The sequence below is a fragment of the Falco cherrug genome, chromosome 10 (assembly GCF_023634085.1).
Source record: "Falco cherrug isolate bFalChe1 chromosome 10, bFalChe1.pri, whole genome shotgun sequence".
NCBI classification, from domain to species: domain Eukaryota; kingdom Metazoa; phylum Chordata; class Aves; order Falconiformes; family Falconidae; genus Falco; species Falco cherrug.
Window position 1 is genome coordinate 17,650,772 of NC_073706.1, and position 18,693 is coordinate 17,669,464.

The window sequence follows — 18,693 nt, forward strand, 5'->3', positions numbered from 1 at the left end:
CATCAGTGAAAAGCAGATATAGAGGTGTCTGGGGAAAAAACTGCTAAATGAAATGGGCTGGAGAAAATTAATGTAATGCTTGAATCCTACCTGCTTTTGGAAAAGGAGAGGGAGGACAAACTTCAGACAGAAGTCAGTGATGCTGAACCAGCGCACGAAGCCTGACTGGCACTTGTTGAGCCTGCTGGGGTTCAGGACCGATGGCAGTGTGCTCCTCAAGGTGCTTCAGGGCACCTGCTGGCAGGTCGGGCGGCCACTGAGCCGCACAGTCCCTGCTCCCGGCCCAGCTGGCTGCTGCCATCGTGTGAGCAGCTCGTTTATTTGCAGTCACGTAAGTGTGTCATTTCTTCCTCGGTTTCATTTCTATGCTCTTTTCTCCATACAGCATCCTCTGGTGCTTTCTGCGTTGTTGGGATGCCCAGAAAGAAATTTCTCCCTGCGTGCAAGCCGGGAGAAGCATGTTGTGTTTGGATTTCTTCTGCTTGAAGAGCCTGACCTCGTGTTGATCTCAAAGAATAATTTGGAAAGCTCTGCCACAGGTAAGAGAGCCCACGAGGTGGTGGCGAGAAACTGTGAGGATGCAGGAGCACACAACACCCTGTGCTTGCACTCGTCTCCCCAGACCCAGCCCAGCGTGCACCTGAAGAAGTGAGCCGGTGGCTGCCCCCTGGGCAGACCCACTGTGGGGAGGCTACAAACCTGTGCCAGCAAAAGCCACCTCTGCAAACAGGAGAGTGCTTCATTGCACAGCGAAGTGGGAGCTGGGACAGCCACCGCATCGAGGCTGGGGCTAACTGGAAAGCAGGTCTGGGGTACTTTTCAAGTACAACAAGCTGGCAAAGAGCACTTGTCCCCGAGTAATTCAAGTGAGTGCGTATAGAATTAAGCTGGTTTCTTACTTATCATTCTTTGGTTACTTTTGCCAAAAGATACAGAATTTTAGCATCAAATATTGCTACAATGCTCCTACAGTTTGCAAATGCAAAGTTTGTACTCTTGGCCCGTAGCACTGTCCCGTCACAGTGGAAAGGACTGTTTTCTTTATTCATTTTTTTTCTACTCGCCTTCATATTTTCTTGGAAAACCAGTGTTCTTCTCTGCTTTTATTTTTCCCTCTGACAAAGCAAATGCCTGCCACCTCAAGGCCCATTCACCAAAGATCTCGTGGGAGCACTCACCAGTGGTGGGGATGCTTCCTCCTGGGCGGCAGTGGAGCAGTCACTTTTTGCTCTTTTCAGTTCCCAGTGTCTTGGATTTTCTCCCCCCCCAGGAGAAAAGTTTAAAGGGTATTGCCTTCCTGTGCATCTGGCTAGAAGGATGTCAGTCAACACACCTAAATTCCTGATGCGCTTGCAATGAGCTGTGCTTCCCTTCTCCCACCCTGAGGTGTTATCAAAGCACTACTTGGATGTCCAGCTTGGGCTTCGACTTCAGAAGTTAGAAGGGACAGATTCAAGGGATCCAGAAAAAATGCTGGAAGTAGCATGGACTGTTTTTAATAATTGAGAAAAAGAAAAGGAGACATGACAGGTTAGAAGAGAAAATTTGAGAGAAGGAAGGTTAATTGGGTTAATTGCCGCCCTGACAAGGGCTCCGAGGGGAATTGCTAGAGGAAGAGGGTACTGGGGGAAGGGAAGGAGCAGTGGAAAGGGCAGGTTACCTCCTGTCATACAACCCCATTCGGCAGAGGACCAATGTGCAACCTGTAAGGAAAAGGGACACTGGAAGAGGGAATGCCCTCAGGCCAGGAACTTGGATCCTGCTTTGCAAGCCACAAAGTTGATAACATTAGATGATGAGTCCTGAAGGGAACTGCGGGAGTCATTCCCAGGTGAACCCCTGGTTACATTAAGGCTGAGGAATGATGGAATAGAATTTTTGGTAGACACAGGAGCTACCTACTCTGTACTCAACACTTGTAAAGGAGGTTTTAGACAAGAAACTGTAAATGTTGGTGCCACAGGGAAAAGCGAGCATTGACCCTTGCTGTAAGCTTTAAAATTTAAATTAGTAAAGCAATGGGTAACTCAACAATTTTTATATATGCCTGAATGCCTGATGCCTTTGATGGGAAGAGATTTATTGAGTAAGCTGGATGCACAGGTAGTCTTTATTAACAGAGAAGTGCAATAGCTAATACCTGAATCAAAAGCTGTGGAGGCAAAGATTTTTGTTACAGAATACACACCGATCAAAGGAAGAAACCCCTGAAGAAGGAGAAGGTGCAGTAACCCCTTTGGTATGGGCTAGTGGGATCCCAGGTTGATCCAAGCTGGCTGAGCCAGTAAGAATTGTTTTAAAGTCCAAAGCCAAACTGGTAAGACAAAACCAGCATCCTTTTAAGTGGGAGGATAGGAAGGGATTGGAAGAGTTAATAGTGAAATTTTTAAATTATGGATTATTAGTAGAATGCAAATTGGAATGTAACACTCCAATATTGCCAGTAAAGAAACCAAATGGGGAGTATAGATTAGTTCAGGATTAAAGAGCCATAAATCAGATTGTCCAAGATGTTCATCCAGCAGTAGCTAATCCACATACCTTGTGATGTCCTTAAAGGAAAAAACCTAAGTGGTTTAAGGTGCTTGATCTTAAGGATGCTTTCTTCTGCATACCTCTAGGCAAAAGTAGCCAGGTGATATTTGCCTTTGAATGGGAAAACCCCACCACTGGCCACAGAACTCACTTGGACAGTATTGCCACAAGGGTTTAAAAACACTCCACCAGTATTTGGCAATCAGCTGGTAAAGGAATTGGAATTGTGGAAGAAAAGCAAATGCAGAAGCAATAGTATTACAGTATGTGGATGATACTTTATTGACTGCTGAAACTCAAGAAGAATGCTTGCAGGTGACCATAAGCTTGTTGAATTTCTTAGGACAAGGAGGATACTGCATATGAAAGGGCAAAGCCCGAACAGGAGAAGAAACTGTGCTCTGTCTAGGATCTGAGATTTCCCAAGGACAATGAAACTGGGAACCAACAGGAAAGCAGCAATCTGCCAAAGCCCGAAACCAGGAACGGTGAGGGAGCTGAGATCATTCCTGGGCATGGTTGGGTGGTGCAGACTGTGGATCCTCAGCTATGGACTGTTGGTAAAACCCCTTTATGAAACTCTGAAGGGGTCAAAAGAGACCATTTACCCTGGCCCCCCGAATGCCGAGCAACCTTCAAGAGCTTAAAAGCGGCTCTGATGTCGGCACCTGCATCGGGACTGTCTGATTTGTCTAAGCCTTTTGAGTTATTTGTATATGAACGACTATACCTGGCCTTGGGGATGCTGACACAAAGATTTGGAACATGGAGAAGAGCTGTGGGATGTTTCTCCAGACAGCTGGGCAATGTGAGTAAAGGATGGCCATAATGTTTGTGTGCTGTGGCCACAACTGTTCTCTTAATTCAAGAATAAATGTTCCATTTGTTTAAAAAATAATCCCATGAACAGGAAAAGACCACCTCCAGTGACCACTAAGCAGGGAAATTCACCATCCTGCTCTCCTGCCCCGCGGTTGGAGCAAAGTTTGGAAGTGCACCGTGCAAAGGTGTAGGAGAAATAACCGGCACAATGAGAAGCAGGAATTTCAATGTTAAAAAGGGTCTGCGTGCTCTGGAGCGTGCCTGCTCTCTTTCCAGCTGTTACCAGTGGGTCCTTGTCGCAGGCCAGGTAACCCACTGCCCTGTGCGAGGTTACTGGATCCTTCAGAGACATGGGAATGGGCACCCATGGGTTGGGGGTGTAGCCACCTCTGTGAGTAACTCAGGCGAATCAGCATGTAAAACTCGAGGGTTCATATAAGAACAATTTAATAGGCAAAGCAGAAGCTGTGCACGCAAGCAAAGCAAAACAAGGAATTCATTTGCTACTTCCCATCGGCCGGCAGGTGTTCGGCCGTCCCCAGGGAAGCAGGGCTCCAGGACAGAGGGGGCTGCGGCCCGCCCCGAGGGGGCCGGGGTGGAGGGCCCTGAGCAGGGGCAGGGGGCCCTGAGGGAGCCCGTGGGGAGGGGGCCGCGGCCCCGCCGTGAGAGAGCCCCGACCGGCGGCGGAGGCCGCGCGGTTGCTACGGCAACGCCAGACGCTCTGCGCTTGCGCCGGGCGCGCGGGGCGGGGCGCGCTCTGCGCCTACGTGGGGTCGCGCCGGGGTCGTGCCCCGCCCCTCACCCCCGCGAGCCCGGCGGCGCGAGCGTGGGGCCGCCCCCGCCGCTTTCCGCGCGCGGCCGTTAGGCGGGCGGCGCCGCCATGAGGCGCGGCGAGCGGCGGGGCCCCGGCGGGGCCATGGGCAAGGCCGCCCTGGAGGAGCAGCCGCCGCAGCACAACGGCGGCGCCCCCGCCGCCCTTGCAGAGGGGCCCCCGCCGCCCTGCGCCGAGAGGGACAGCCCCGGCCTGCGCCGCAGCACCGAGTCCGAGGTCTACGACGACGGCACCAACACCTTCTTCTGGTGAGAGCCGATCCCCCCCCGCCGCCGAGCCGCTCCCCCCGCCAGCAGACCTCGGCGCCGGGCCCTGCCTCCCGGCGGTGGCCGATCAGCGCGGAGCTGCGCGGGGAGCAGGTTTCCGGGCTGGGCGCTCGGCGGGGAAACGGGCCCAGCCCGTGAGCTGCAGTTGCCGTGGCTCTTGCTGTGCTTCAGCAGGTACCGGTGCTAACATTGAGAAACTGTGGGCTGTGGTGAAGATGTTATTCCTGGTGTTGTGGTGCTATTGATTGTTGTCTCCTGGCAGTTAGCGGTGATTTAGGACTGGCTCTTGGCAGTGCCGCCTCCTTCCTCAGCCCCGGCCCTAATGCCTCCAGCGAGCCGCCCCTTGCAGCTCAGCCTGGCAGACTTTTGTGCTGGAGTCCACCTGTTATATCAGCATTGTTTATATGAACTCCACCACTGAGGGAAGAACCCCCTCCCTCAGCCTCCAAAGAGGTCTTTTCTGTCCGCGCTCTTTCCCGTAATCCTGATAGAAAGCTGAAGTTACTAAGCCAATGTTCTGTTGGTCAGGCATTTCTTACGGTTTTGTGGTATGCTCAGTCCAGAAAATTGGTGCAGGAAACCATGTCAGTGTTAGGCCAGTGGGACAGATCAGTTTCTTGTTAAATTCAGTCCTCATAAGAAGAGATGTGTTTGTACCTAGAAAAGTGCTTCTAAATCCCATCTTTGCTGGAGTTGTTCCAGAATCCGCTTCAGCACACGTGTGTGTACATGCATTGTTTTTCTGTGCATGTTAAAAGCACATCCTTTTGTTTAAGGAAAGCAAGCTGACATTGAAGTCCCTTGTTTGGAATATGGGCTGAGTGATATGCTTTGGCTCGAGTTTGACATTAAGGAGTAGAAGGGGGAGGGTGCTTGGCTCTCACCCTGCCAATCTGGGCAGTAGTGGAGCGGAGGGTGTTGATCTTGATGAAGCTGCTGATTCTAGGTGACATTTCTGCTGGTACAAACTGCAAAGAAACACTTAGATGCTGCTGGATCGCAGAGTGGTCTCTGCAGAAGCCTGACATATGCAAGTGTAGCGGAGGGACATCATTGTCTTAAGGGCAAGAGGACCTTTCTTGGAGAGCACGTCAGTGTTGCCACATGTAGGCTGAGTGAGCAGTTGAATAGCTGGATCCTGCCGAGGTTTGCGGAGTAGTGCTGTCTTATAAATGGAAAATGGGTAAAACTGTTATTTTCTTACTGTCTTAGTTAAGGTGGCGCTTGCCAGGTGTTCTGTGGTGCCTTAAAACCACCTGATGCTATTTTTACTGTATAATCTCACCTTGTTGCACCTTTTTCCTGTCCAGCATGCAGTCTACCACTTGTACAGAATTGTCATCCTAAAATAAAGGCTATAACTGCAGTTAATTTGCCCACATGAATTGTTCTTTTGGAAGTCTGAACGTGCTGCCGTTCTTTAAGGAGCGTCCCCTTTGTCAGCTAGTCCCCTCTATGAGGGCAGTGCACATAAGTATGTTGTTGAATTGTTCCTTATCTATTTATTTTATATTATTGTCCCTAGTAGTGTACGTCACTTGTGCTGGCAGCCAGGAGTTAAAATGCTTCTAAGAGTTTCAAGGGTTTTTTCTACTGTTCCTTTTGACCCGTGCATGACAGCGTTGAGTGCTTTAGCATATCCTTTGGTAATGACTCAGTTCTTACAGTCGCTGAGAATAAAGATTATACAGAGGAACAGTTTTCTTCCTGTGACGCTTGGTACTCTTCTTGTGCTGTATGTTATGGAGGTGGTTACAGAAAATGGAAATTTAAGGGAGTAGGTGCCCTCTGTCTTTGCCACTTTGTGTGGAAAAGTACGGAAAGTACCATTTCTCTTTGCGGTTCAAAAGCTGGGGATAAGGTTACCCACATGACCTGCTCGGTTTAGAAAAATTCAAGAATTTGGGACTTGTAGACACAGTCAAAAATCATTCTAGAAGTAGTTCAGTTTGCAAAGGTAATTTTATGGCTATAAATGCAATCCTTTGGAAAAGTGGTACTTTCTAGCTCTCTGCCTGCTCCTTTACAATATTTTTAAAACTTTGAAAAGCAAGCTACATGCAGTGTAGTACTTAATTTCTTATTCAATCTTAACTTGCAACTGGAAAATACTATATTTTAATTACATTGTGGAAACCTGCTCAGTCAGTATACTTTGACAGCTCTTTTTGTCATTGGGAAATGTCAAGCTTGGTGATCTCTGTATCTTTTATCCCTGAACTAATTTCAGAACATCTATTCCTACCTAGCAGAGAGCTGGAAATACCAGGCCTGTCTAGCAAGCTGTTGTTCTAGGCAAACATGTTCACTGTTGTTTCCAGTACCTTTGATTGTTTCTTGCCTGTCTGCTTACAGAATTGGCTTTCTGAATGCAAACAAAGAACCTCTTTGTGACTGAGATTTTGACTTCTATTTTTCGTACTGTGTGAAGCACAGTAGAGCTGATATTTTTACTGAGCTAGCATGGAAAAACCACCGGTTGTGTGTTTTTGTTTAAATATCCCCACACAGAGCTTTCCCCAACATCTCTGTGTCTTTGTTTCTGTAACCTGTAAATGAGTGAGTGCTGATGTGTCTTACAGGTTTTTGCTACTGGGACTTTGTTCTGTATGGGTAAGGGTGAATCCAGTAGAAGCTGGTTTTTGTTACCTGTGTGCTATAACCGTGACAGATGCCTAAAGATACTTGAAGCTGGAAAAACAAGACATGTGTGTCCTGTGGGGGAGCAAAAAAGCATGGTGAAATAGTAAATTGATTTATCTCCATGAAACAAAATAAATAAATTATAAAAGTGGAGATGTGCAGCAGCTTTTTTAAAGAGAAGAGGAAAGGTTCCTCCTGCTCCAAGGAGCCAGTGAAAGGCAGCAGAAGATGATGTAGTGTTGAGTGTTTTCATACCAGTCTGGCCTTGGATCGCCAGTTTGGGATCACCTAGTTAGCTGTTGTATTATTTTCTCCTTAAACTTTTGTGTTATCCCTGACTTCTATCTATGTTTCATAACTTGTATTTAACCAAAGCATATCTTCCAGGATGGCATCCAGTCTTGATTTGAAGATGTTGGGAGGTGCCAGATATGTCTTGGCCACCACATTACGTTGTGACTGTATGGGTTAATTGCTTTTACTAAGCTTTACTTTAATATGAATTTAATTAGCTTTAATTAAATAACCAACTCTGTTGGTTATTGATGTGTTTTTGTCTCTCACATTAAATAATTCTATATTGCCATCGTGTATATGATGTTAGTTACTTAGGTCATAGTGTGGCAGTAGAGATCTATGGAGCTCAGGAAGTAAAAAAAGAAAAAAACAAAAAGCATGAAAGAGGGAATTGCTCAGTAGAAGAGTCTATGGGCTAGTACAGCTTTTGTAGGAATTATTTCAGCCTGTTTGGTGCAAAAAGCTTAGAAATTGCAGCTAAGGAAAAAGTAGCATGTAGATGCCTCTGCCTGGATGTTTCTTTGGTTTTATTTGGGATTGTGAGAAATCTTTCCTGATGGCCCACCCAGGGACATTTCTCTGGAAGTGAGGATACGTGTGTGCAAGCCAGCCATTTTTGGAAATACAGAATTGCTATTCAAACCAAGGTATTAATTAGATGTTCCTTGCACATTGTTCTTATCTCTAAAAAACTAAATTTACAGCAGCATGAGATTTTCTAAAAGGCTGTCCGGAGGAACATTGAGAGCGAGATTAAGGCAATAGAAGATCTGCAAATTGGCAGGAGCTTTTTTCTGCATCCTCTCGTGCGGGTTGGCAGCAGCACCTCCAAGACAACATTCCTCAAGCTTGTTGGAAACTGAATATTTTGCTGGATTCTTTTTTTTTTCATGTTATAAAAGCTTGCTGCTTTAAAGCAGGCTGTGGTGAGGTGCTGTGTTTGCTGATCCATTCGTCTGATTCTTCACCTGGTCAGAAATGACCAAGTTCAAGCACGTTGCTTAACTTGAGCAGAGAAGTCTTGCATCAGGCTACTGATGTGTCAGCCAGCTTGTGCCTTTTTAGTGTTTGGGTTTGCCCTGGCAGTGTCCGGTTGCTAGAACATCCAGGAGGCAGTTGTGCAATCCGACTAAGCCATGTTTGTCAGCTGGGTGTATTAACTCTCGTACAGATGAGCGTAGCTGTCTTCTGAGAATTGTATTATTAGAGTGTCATAACTATTTCCTGAAAGGAAGGCATTACATCGTTCCTTCAGTGTGGAAGAAATACCTTTTTATGCAGAGACCTTGTGAGAGTTCAGTGTCCCACCCTGGGGCTTTAGGCCTAGTGTTATTTCTCTGTATTGGTCTGTTTTGTTTAAACATGCTCCAGAAGTTCTAAGGAGCATGGGGGGAAACCTGGTGGGAGTCAGCCTGGGATTCCCAGGGGTGCTTTTCAGGAGGGAGCACAAAGGCAGCCCCCCCTCTGCCCCCAGCAGTGCGAGTGAGTGTTCGCTATCTGATGAAATCAGATCGTGCCAGGAGCACGCAGGGTTAATGGCACCCTGGGGAAATCACTTTCTGAGCAATAGTGTGTCCTGTGCACAGGAGGAGTTTTGTGAGTGTGCTCTGGGATGGTGGGAGCCCCTACAGAGGCCTGCTTCCATGCTGGTGTTCAGCTCTGGGCCCATCAGAGTGCTGTCATGACCAGAGTTCTACAGCAGTTTACAAAACAAATAGTCAGCCTGAAAAATCAGCTCTGTACTTTATGTAGTTAAGTCTGGCACGAAGGCACCTGCCTACCATTCCTGTTTATTGCCATTTTTTCACAAGACCTGCTTAAAGTGTGTTATCTGTAACACAAAGTCACACTGTCCTGTTTCGGACTAAAACATGAAACAAAGTTTTCAATAGGTTTAAACATGTAAAAATACTTAATATTTAAAAGAGATTATTTTGGGAACTTTGAATAACTTGCGGCTCTGTAGAGCTGATGAATGGAAACTTTCTTTTCTCTCCTCATTCAAAGGAAAATGACTAATTTGCTGAAGCTTTGCTTTTTAATCCATTGTTGGGGTTTCTCTGGAGGTTACTGTACTTTGCTTACTGAGTGATGGTTTTAAGAGAGGCACCAACTTGTGGGAAGGAAAATGAATGTTACTATTTTGGAGTGTCACAAGTACATACAGAAATTTAATCAGCGTTGTGTACCTTTATAGATGTGCTGAAGACTTGTAGCTAGTCTAAGAATAGGTACTTTTTTATTATCTCTGGGAGTTTAAACAGATTTTAAAACGCAGCCTACAACTTAAAACCAACAGCCATGTTTCTGTTGCATTAGTGATGTAGATGCTTTGAGGTTTCTGGCAGTGTCACATGCAAAGTACATACTGGGGTTTGGTTGTCACTGATTATTTTTTCGTGATCTAGGTGGATGAGAGAGAGCTCATGTCACAAACTGGCCTGAAACGGGTTTTTTTGAAGTTGAGGCCTGACTGCTTGCTTTGACCATGTGCAACATGAATGTCCTGGTTTCAAGACCCTAATTCTGGATGCATTATCAAGATTATGACCAAGGTTGAATTTTTCTTGAAGGTTTCAAAAACCTCTCTCTGTATCCAGATAGGATTCTTTCCTTGTTAATTACAATTTTGATTTTGCATGTCAAAATCTTGGTCACTTTTAAATTGTTATTAACTTTAATTGTATTTTCCTGTATCTTAGTCTTCACGGCAACTTGAGCACTATCCTGCTGTTGAAGCAGTAGATTTGTTGTACTGTCTGTCATATTTTCTTAGAATTCCCAGCGTGTGTCAGATGATGTGTTGGTATATGAAGGGTAGAGAGCTTTAACATTAGTTCATCTTTTAAAATCTCTTTCAGAAATGCTTTTATGACTTTACCGTTATTGGAATAAAGAAAAAAAATATTTATTTGTGGATAAGTTGATGATAGGCTAAGATGGGACTAGTTGTTTTTGTTGACAGGTTCTTTCTCAAGCAGTAGATATTAATGTAACTTTTTAAACCAAAGATGCAAACTATACTGGCTGTTCTTTGGAATTTTATTTCACTTACAGAAATGACAAAAAGATAAATCCTTGGTATGGTATTGTCAGCGATAGTTATTGTTTTTATTGTAGTTATTGCATCATTTATGACAAGCAGAAGCACTAATGCAAAGCAGTGGATAATAAGGGTGCGGTCCCATTCACTTAAGCTCATTTTAGTTTGTGCTGGAGATGAAATGAGGCCATGGACTGCCCGCTCTGCGGGGCATGACTCCCTCCATCCTGCCCCAGCAGCCTATCTCTCCGAATCTCGCCCAAAAAGAGATTCTTAAAAATTTCCTTAGGTCTTTTTTGTCATACACTTTATTTGGGAAATAAAAGCTCTGACAGTAATTTCCTTGAAAAACCTACAGTTTCTGAATGTGACAGACGACTGAATTGCTGTGAAAAAGAGAAGTCAGAATTGAACTTAATTGCATTCTATGGAAAGGCCCCACTCTTGTGAGAGCTGCAGCGATGGGTGCTGCCTGCGGGACTGCCTAATTGATCTCGCCTGGTGTTTAACTGAGTTAGCAGGGCAGGTATTTTTGTAAAAACAAGACTGGAATTATTTCATTTAAATGCCCTGGTGTTGAAATGGGGAAAGAGCTAGATGTAAGATATAAAAAGACAGAAAAATGCTAGTGCAGAAAAATGGAATGTTCCAGCTTTTTAGTAGTTTGAGGTTTGTCGTGAATTCTTTTTTGACTTTCCTGCCCTTATATATTTTTATATGCATATACTTCAGGCACTGCTTTCTCAGATGTTTTGACATAACCCCTCCTAGAGCTGGCTGCAGTCTGTACCTGTGTTGCTGCTGGTGTATTGCCCAAAATCCTGTATAATTCCAAGGGGAAGATACCTGCTCTGCTTAGCTTTGCTCTTTTCAGGCTGCACGGACTCCAGGCTAGAACATAAGCCTTTCTGCGTAATTCCTGTAGTGCTTACCTTGCTGGGGATGTTCTTAGCTGTGTGGTCTTCCTCTTGCTGTATTATTTCAAAGTGTATGTAGAGAAGAAGGTAGTCCCTCTTTATGCAGTTTAATTCATCCTGACTTCACTCGTACTTTTGTATGCTGTTAATTTTTCTGCCTGCTGTAACTGCTTCACATTTTGTCTTGTTCCATATGACTGTGGATTTCTATTTTATTTGGCTCAAGCTGTGGAAGGATAGGGTGTATATTTATGTTGCTTGCTTTTTTTTTTTCTTTGATGGGTAGGCTTGCATGATGTTCTGCTACCTCTAGCAGCTGTCATCGCTTTGTCATGACTTGCAATTTTCTGATTAGAGCTGCCAACTTCCTTTTTGCAGAAGACAAACCAATCTAGAAAGTCTTTCATCCTAGCTTCTGGATTTCATGCTAGACTGAAAATACGTTTATATGACTAACCAGCTTGAAAAGTTACTGCAAGGGCATCTGGCTTCAGTTGGAAATGAAAACTGGGCTAAAAGAGAAATTATGAGATGTATAGCCTCTTGTTGCTCGTTAAACAGGGGAGCTTGCTGAATTTCCAGTTGATGGTTGCGCACCAAAAATAAATGGAAAGCAGGGCTCATGAAGCTCTCAAGCACTGACTGTTTACTTTGCTACAAACTTCCCACAAAGCTGAATGAAACTAGACCATCGTTGTTCTAGTAGACAAGTTTCTAGATGAGTTTAAATGAAGATATGTGCTAATAGCTGATTTTTTGGCAATTTACATGACACTTAAACCATTGAAAAGGTAACTGACTTCATATAGGTGTTCAGATGGTGCAATGGTGAGATAGAAGGCAGCATGTCTAGATTTATTTTAGTAGCTTCTTAAATATTAATTTCAAAAAGTAAACAATAAAACGAAGCATAAAATATAATATGTAGCCTGGCGGTTAATGTAACCTTTTTTCTATGATCAAAACACAGGGGTTTTTTTATTAATTATATATATATATCTGTAAAAATGCAGCAAACAAGACCATGGTCTGATTTAAGTGAATTAGAGCATTTAATTCAGTCCCCTGCTGTACTGCCTCCTTTGAGAGTACTGTATTTAGTTTGTTAAAGTACTGTTGGTTACAAAATAGGCCCTGAGTCACGTGGCTGTTAAATGAATGTGGTATGTGATGCCTGCATCACCTGTTATTTGGCATCCTGGGAGGCAAGTCGAAGGGAAAATGCATCTGTTGAACAGGAAGCTTGCTGCTGCGAAGCCTTTGTGTATATTTTTTTGACATGTTGGTTCCTTGCTACTTTTGAAAATTCTCGTGGGTCTTTCCCTATTTTTTTTTTTTTCCTCCCCCCTCCTCCCTTCCTGGAGCTGGTTAGTCTGTGTCCTCTGGACTGCAAGGAAGGATAGCGTTAAATGCTGAACACCTTTTTAGCAGTGGCAGAAGAGGATTGCATCTGCTTATGAGGTATTGCCTGTGTTTTCCAGTGGGATTAAAAGGATGCTGTGAGAAGTGGCTGTGTTTTGGATTTGTAGTTCAAAATAACACTTGCCTTAACTTTCAGAGCAATTTTAGGTAGATTAATGGGTTTGACGTTTAAAGGTAAGTTAGTGGACTTCTTGAAAATCCTTGGTGATCTCTGGTTTATCGTTCACCATACAACTTGAATATGTATACAAACTTTGGTCTTTTGGCATAAAACAGAAATGTAAAGCTAGCTTCTATTACAATATAATACAAAATGTAGAAAGAATCAGTATGTACAAATATTTGTGACATACAGTAATTTTCATTCACAGTTTTTCTGTTCTTTAAGCTTGATGCTTTAACCTGTGTTATTTTAATCATTTGTATTAAAAGAGATGTTGTGTACCCCTCTGAAACAGAACCCATGTCTTTATGGTTTGATCTTAAATGGCCAGACTTCCCATACTTGAGAGCAGAGGTCAGATAAGTTTTCCTCTGAAAACAATAAACGGCTTCTCATTAGGAAATTTCAACTTTAGATTAAAAAATGCAGACAGTGCAATGTAAGAATATTATGTATGTCATAATCAGTAGGTGTACGTGTATGCATGTCAACTAGCTGCAGTAAGGTCTCTTTTTTTTATGTCTGGCTGTGTGTGCTTAGCTCTTTTTTCTTTCACATGTTAAGTGCCTCACCAAAATCAGTGTAAGCAAATGGACTCGTGGATGGGGAAGTGAGAACTTGTGACTCCATGCACAGAGCAATGTTCTGCCTGTACCACTATATTACACCAGTAGAAGAACAACCACCAAGCTTTACTGTGGAGCTTTGCAGACATGGTTGTTCCAGCAGAAACACCTTGTGTAGAGGTGGCAAAATATAGTTCTGCAGGCACACACCTCTAGCTGTCAGTCTGCACCTGCTCTTCAGACCCAAGATGAAATGAAACTGTAAGAATTACGGGGAAATAAGGCATCTGGGGGCAGCGATGCGACTCTTGCAATTGCAACTGTTCTCATTCAGAGATTATTTTTTTCTTTTTTTAATGGCTGTTTTTTCTTGTAGTGTGGAATTCCCATGCCTAGAGTGAATTCCCTTCTGTTTAGTCTTTAAGAGTCTGTTCAGTTTGCTGCTGTTTTTATTAATAGGCTTTGAAACAGCTGTGCAGCAGCACAGTCAGGTATGTACCTGACAAACCAGGAGAGAAATCTGGAGGTTTTTACATCTAAGTGTTAGGCACAGTTGGTGCTAATTTTTTTTTCAAGTTGCTGTTGTTTACTTGGCAAAAATGTGTTTGTCCAAATCTTTCTTAACTCAAAGCACTGGGGAGAAAATGAGCAAGATCCATTCTGGTGGTAGGCTTCTGTCAAATATTAATACATGGACTGCTAAATAAATTTAGTGCCGTTGTACGTTTTTTTCTGTGCTGTGCAATCCATAAAACTTCTTTACTGAGTGCTGTCTATGTATTGGACTTGCTGAGGCTTCATTGACAGGTGAAGGTACAAGTTTTTCTGCTTTCTGATGTCAGTTTTCTTCTAAATTTTAGGAGAGCTCATACCTTAACAGTCTTGTTCATCCTCACATGTGCGCTGGGCTACGTAACCTTGCTTGAAGAAACACCACAAGATACAGCCTACAATACCAAGAGGTAAATATTTGAAAAAGTGTTTCTGTGAGCTGTATGTTAGAAAAGGGTAGCAGTGTGAACAAATTGCCATACATGATTTTCCCTTGTGGGTAAGCTACCTGAAATGACCTTTGCATTAACTTGTTTAAATGCCCAAACCCTTAGAAAGTGACAAAACTGAGCATAAGTCGATAAGCTCCTTTGATGCTGGTCATTGAATTTAATTTCTAATCAGTTTAGTGTCACTCACTGTCATACCTGGTGGCTGCTCTGGGTGTTTGATTTAAAACAAAATATGAACTCTTTCTAAAGCCTCAAAGTACTGGCTGTGTTTGGCAGTGGTTCTGCCTCTTTTTTTCTTAAAATAACCTAACTTTCTAAATTATGTGAGCTGTGACTAAATTTTTCTGATTTAAGTGTGTTTTGTAAAATTGTGTTTAAGATACCAATGCAGATCATTATTTGTTTGAAAATTAACAGGAGAACTTGTATCCCAAAGGGAAACACTTGGATAATAAGAATGAGATGAGTCTTACATGTATGGTATGTTTCTACCATAGTTTAAACTGATTAATTGTAGTTGAATTTCTTCTCTTTTTAAACAAATGCAGTAGGGAACAGAAAGGGGGAAGGTCTTTAAAAATCTTAAGTATATTTTAAAAATGTAGGGTGTGCTTTACAGACTGGAAAGTATCCTTGCTATAAGCATGAAAAAAATTACATTTTCTACTAGTCTGGTTTCTTAAAGGTAATGCTCTTCCGCCCACCCCCCCCCACCCACCCCCCACCCCCCACCCCCACCCCCCGCCTTGCTATTGAAGGGTTTCTTCCTTTTTTTTTTTACATTTGTAAAGTGACTCAGGATGTAGTATTCATTGTCATGGAGATGCAGGAATTGGGGTATTTCCTGAGATAATCTTGGATGTTATTCTGCCAGTTACACAATAGCTGTAGCTAATGTAATTCATGCTCACAGGTGTGCTCAGCTGAGGGTTTGTATTTTTATATGTGTGGGTGAAATGGAACAAGTTGGAACTCAGTGCCCTGTCTGGAGCTGGGAAAATTTCTGTAAGGCTTTGGTGTGAACAAATGCCATTTTATTCCCAGTTACAATGAGTGAGTCTAGGGAATGGATGGAGGCATGATGTCCTCTGGAATGGCAGTTCAAAATAGAGAAGGGGAAATGCTGAAAGAGAAGTGATGACACGTCCTTAAGGAGTAATACAGATCTAAGGTGACTCAGTGGAATATCTTATTATTGAGATTAGGGCCTTTACTGCTTTAATAAAAAGAAAACCAGAGAAGATTAACCAGAAGATTAACCTTTCTTTCATGAAACAGAAGTTGCTTTCTGCATATTCAGTGCAGGGAATAATGTGCTCAGTTGTTAAAATCAATTTAACAGCATCATACTAGGCAATGAGCAGCAAATATTTAATCATGTCTGCATCTCTGGTTGTGGAATGCTACCTGCAATGTCTAGATGCAAAAATACTTGAAAAGCAGCATCCTGAGAATTGTATACAGTCTTCTCAAATACTGGATTTTGATAGAGGTTTTGAAGGATACATCTCTGTTTCCACTCATGCTGCACCCTTATGCTATTGCCATAGTCGTGCAAGCTACATGCCGAATTCTGAGATAGTAGTTAACTTGGCCAAATTTGTTACTTTTTTCCAAGCTAATGATCAGTGCAGACATAACGTGTGAGTCCTGTGGGCCTTTCCTAAGCTTTACTTTTGTTGCCTTGGCCCTGATTTACAGAACGGATGGAAGTGTGTGTTGTTCAGCCCGCTCCGTAGCTGAGTCAATTTTCAGTGAACTCCAATCTGGTCTCAGTTAAGTCTCTTTTCTAAGGTCTTTGAGGTAAGTGCTATGCCAAGTTTAGCACTATTAAATGTGAAGGATTCCAGCTCAATTCATGTCCCAACCATTTTCTTACATTCTTTAGTATCTGTGTGCTCGTCATTTGCTTATATATTGTTACTCCTGACTGATTTTATGTGGATCTTTAAGTGTCTATTTGAACAAAAAGAGGCATTTCAGAGCAGGAGTAAGATGGTCACCACATGCATAAGTATATCTGTATCCCACATTTTCACAGATTATTTTAAAATTTTTGCTTCTGTACCTTAAAATACCTTATCCTACCCTGAGATCTTTTTCAGTCTTAACGTAGAACTGTTGTGTGTTTTGATCTAAAATTTTGGCTTGCATGAGGCTGTCACTGTGTGCAAATACTTCATGGGAACGCTTGCCTGCTTAATGAACAGAAGTAGTTTTATTAGCAATGAGCAGTGTCTCTAGCTGTCATGCTTTTTTATTTCCAACTACTGCACAATGACAGTGGAGCAGTGTTTTAGTGCTTAGGTGAATTAGCTAAATACATGCTTGCAAACATTTAAACCTCCTTTGTTTTCAAGCCCTTGCTGAGAGGTGCCAGAGTGCCTGTGAACTGCATTAGGTGCTTAGAGCAGAACATTAAGTTGAAGCAAAGTTCTGCCAGCTGCTGTGCTATGCTAGCTGCTGTTGCTGTGTTTCCTGGGCTAGCTTAAAGCAGTAAGAAGTCATCTGAGGCTCCCATCTTCATCCAGTCACTCAGAGAAACAGCTGAGGGCAGGGCGAGTGGCTGGATTATGCAGTAAGTCATCAGGAGAAATGAATGACAGAAAACAAACTAGAGCGTGAACCTATGAGATCATGGGGTGTGGTATCTGTAGCTGAGATTTATATTTGCATTTGTTTATACGCTGACATTTGAGTGCAGTCTTCCTGCAACATGTTAGGGCAGTTAAGGGAGGAATTATTTTTTTTTTAAGGTAAGATTTATAGAAATGTTGTATACGTAGATCTAGTCAAAGTTCATGAGGATCATACACACAGATTTTGATATGGTCATGTGATATATGTGATCAGATCGTCTCTGTTGTAAAGACAGTTGAAAATTTACTTTGTTAGCCAGAGAGATGTGCTGCAAAGCCTGTCTGATCAATGAGTCGTCTTATTCACACAGTTCCTACAGCATTCAAAGCAGCTTTGAAATAGTCCATCCCATCTGACAACTGTCAGCTTCTCTTCCCTTAAGCACCCAGGAGGAGCTGACAGGACTGAGCTCCAGCTTTGAGGGTAGCTAAATAAATATGCAGCAACCTCCTTTGCATACAGTGGTGGTGGAAGAAATCCACATCTCCCAAATGCTTTGAATGCTGAGCAAGGGTTCTTGGGGAAAAAAAGTTAATAATTTTCTCCATATAAAAATCACATTCAGGTTTAAAAAAAAACCTATATGCATTAGGGTTGTACATTGAATTTCAAGCCATGAAACAGTCTCTCTTCTAACATGCCTTTCTACACTAGTTTTTGGCAATAACTGATCACTGCTCAGCCATGGTAACAATTTGTGTGTATATGTATTTGCAAGTTGATGATCTCCAACTCCTGTTGCTGAGCACCCACACTCAAGACCAGGTAACAAGGAGGCTAGACCTCTATCTGCCAGTCTAGCCATTCTTCAGCTTGTGATACCGCCAAAGGAATTGTACCAGTCATGCTACCGTAGCTACAGCCGGGGAAGGGACAGGGAGTGGGAGCTGTCTCGTTGAAAGCCTGGAACAAAAGATGATATACAGATACTCATAGACAAGCTTCATTGTCTTGTGTCTCTGAATCGACTCTTAAATAAAGAATAGCTTGTTTGTACTAATGAAACTATTGCCATGTTCTCCCTTTCTTATTTGGTTAAGTGCTAAAATTATTTTTGTAGGCACACTTTACTAATTAGGGTCTTCCAAATCTGCTGCTCAAGAAAATACATTAGCTCAGGGCGATACATTAGCTCAAGAAAATCCATTAGTCACGTCCATCCAGGCTGCCTGCAGTGGTAGTTTGAAGAACCCCCCTCTCAAATCCTAGGAAAGTTCCTACCTCAAGCCATGGTAAGCCAGCAGGCCAAGCTGCTGGTTAGGCTTTGAAAGCTTCATAAGGAGGCTAGTGTAAGGATGTTACGGGGAGGAATTTAGTTACCACTGGTAAAAAAAAAAAAAAAAAAAAGATGATGGAGCTGGTATGGTTATTATGCAGACTTGTGATTTTCTTCAAAACTTCCTATGGTGAGCTTGAAGTAAAATAATATGAAAGTCTGGCTTATTTCAGCACAGCTGCTGCATCTGCTGTTTGGCTGAGTGTGGATTTTAGAAAAACGAGCATAACTCTTAAATTCCTGTGGTGATTTAGATTCAGGTTGTCT

General features: G+C 43.0%; 1 protein-coding gene across 5 annotated transcripts in view; it reads left to right on the plus strand.

Moving 5' to 3' along the window:
• Positions 1-4,149: 4,149 nt before the first annotated feature.
• Positions 4,150-18,693, plus strand: part of PTDSS2 (phosphatidylserine synthase 2) — a 44,548-nt gene continuing 30,004 nt past the window's right edge. Inside the window, exons 1-2 of one of the 5 annotated variants that reach the window (XM_055722271.1) lie at positions 4,150-4,437; positions 14,367-14,468. In XM_055722271.1, coding sequence (XP_055578246.1) covers positions 4,238-4,437; positions 14,367-14,468 — 302 coding nt within the window. In that variant the 5' untranslated portion in view covers positions 4,150-4,237. Of the gene's footprint in view, positions 4,438-5,447; positions 5,639-14,366; positions 14,469-18,693 lie in introns of those variants that run through there. The other 4 variants (XM_055722270.1, XM_055722269.1, XM_027813725.2 and 1 more) reach the window with 4 other exon arrangements.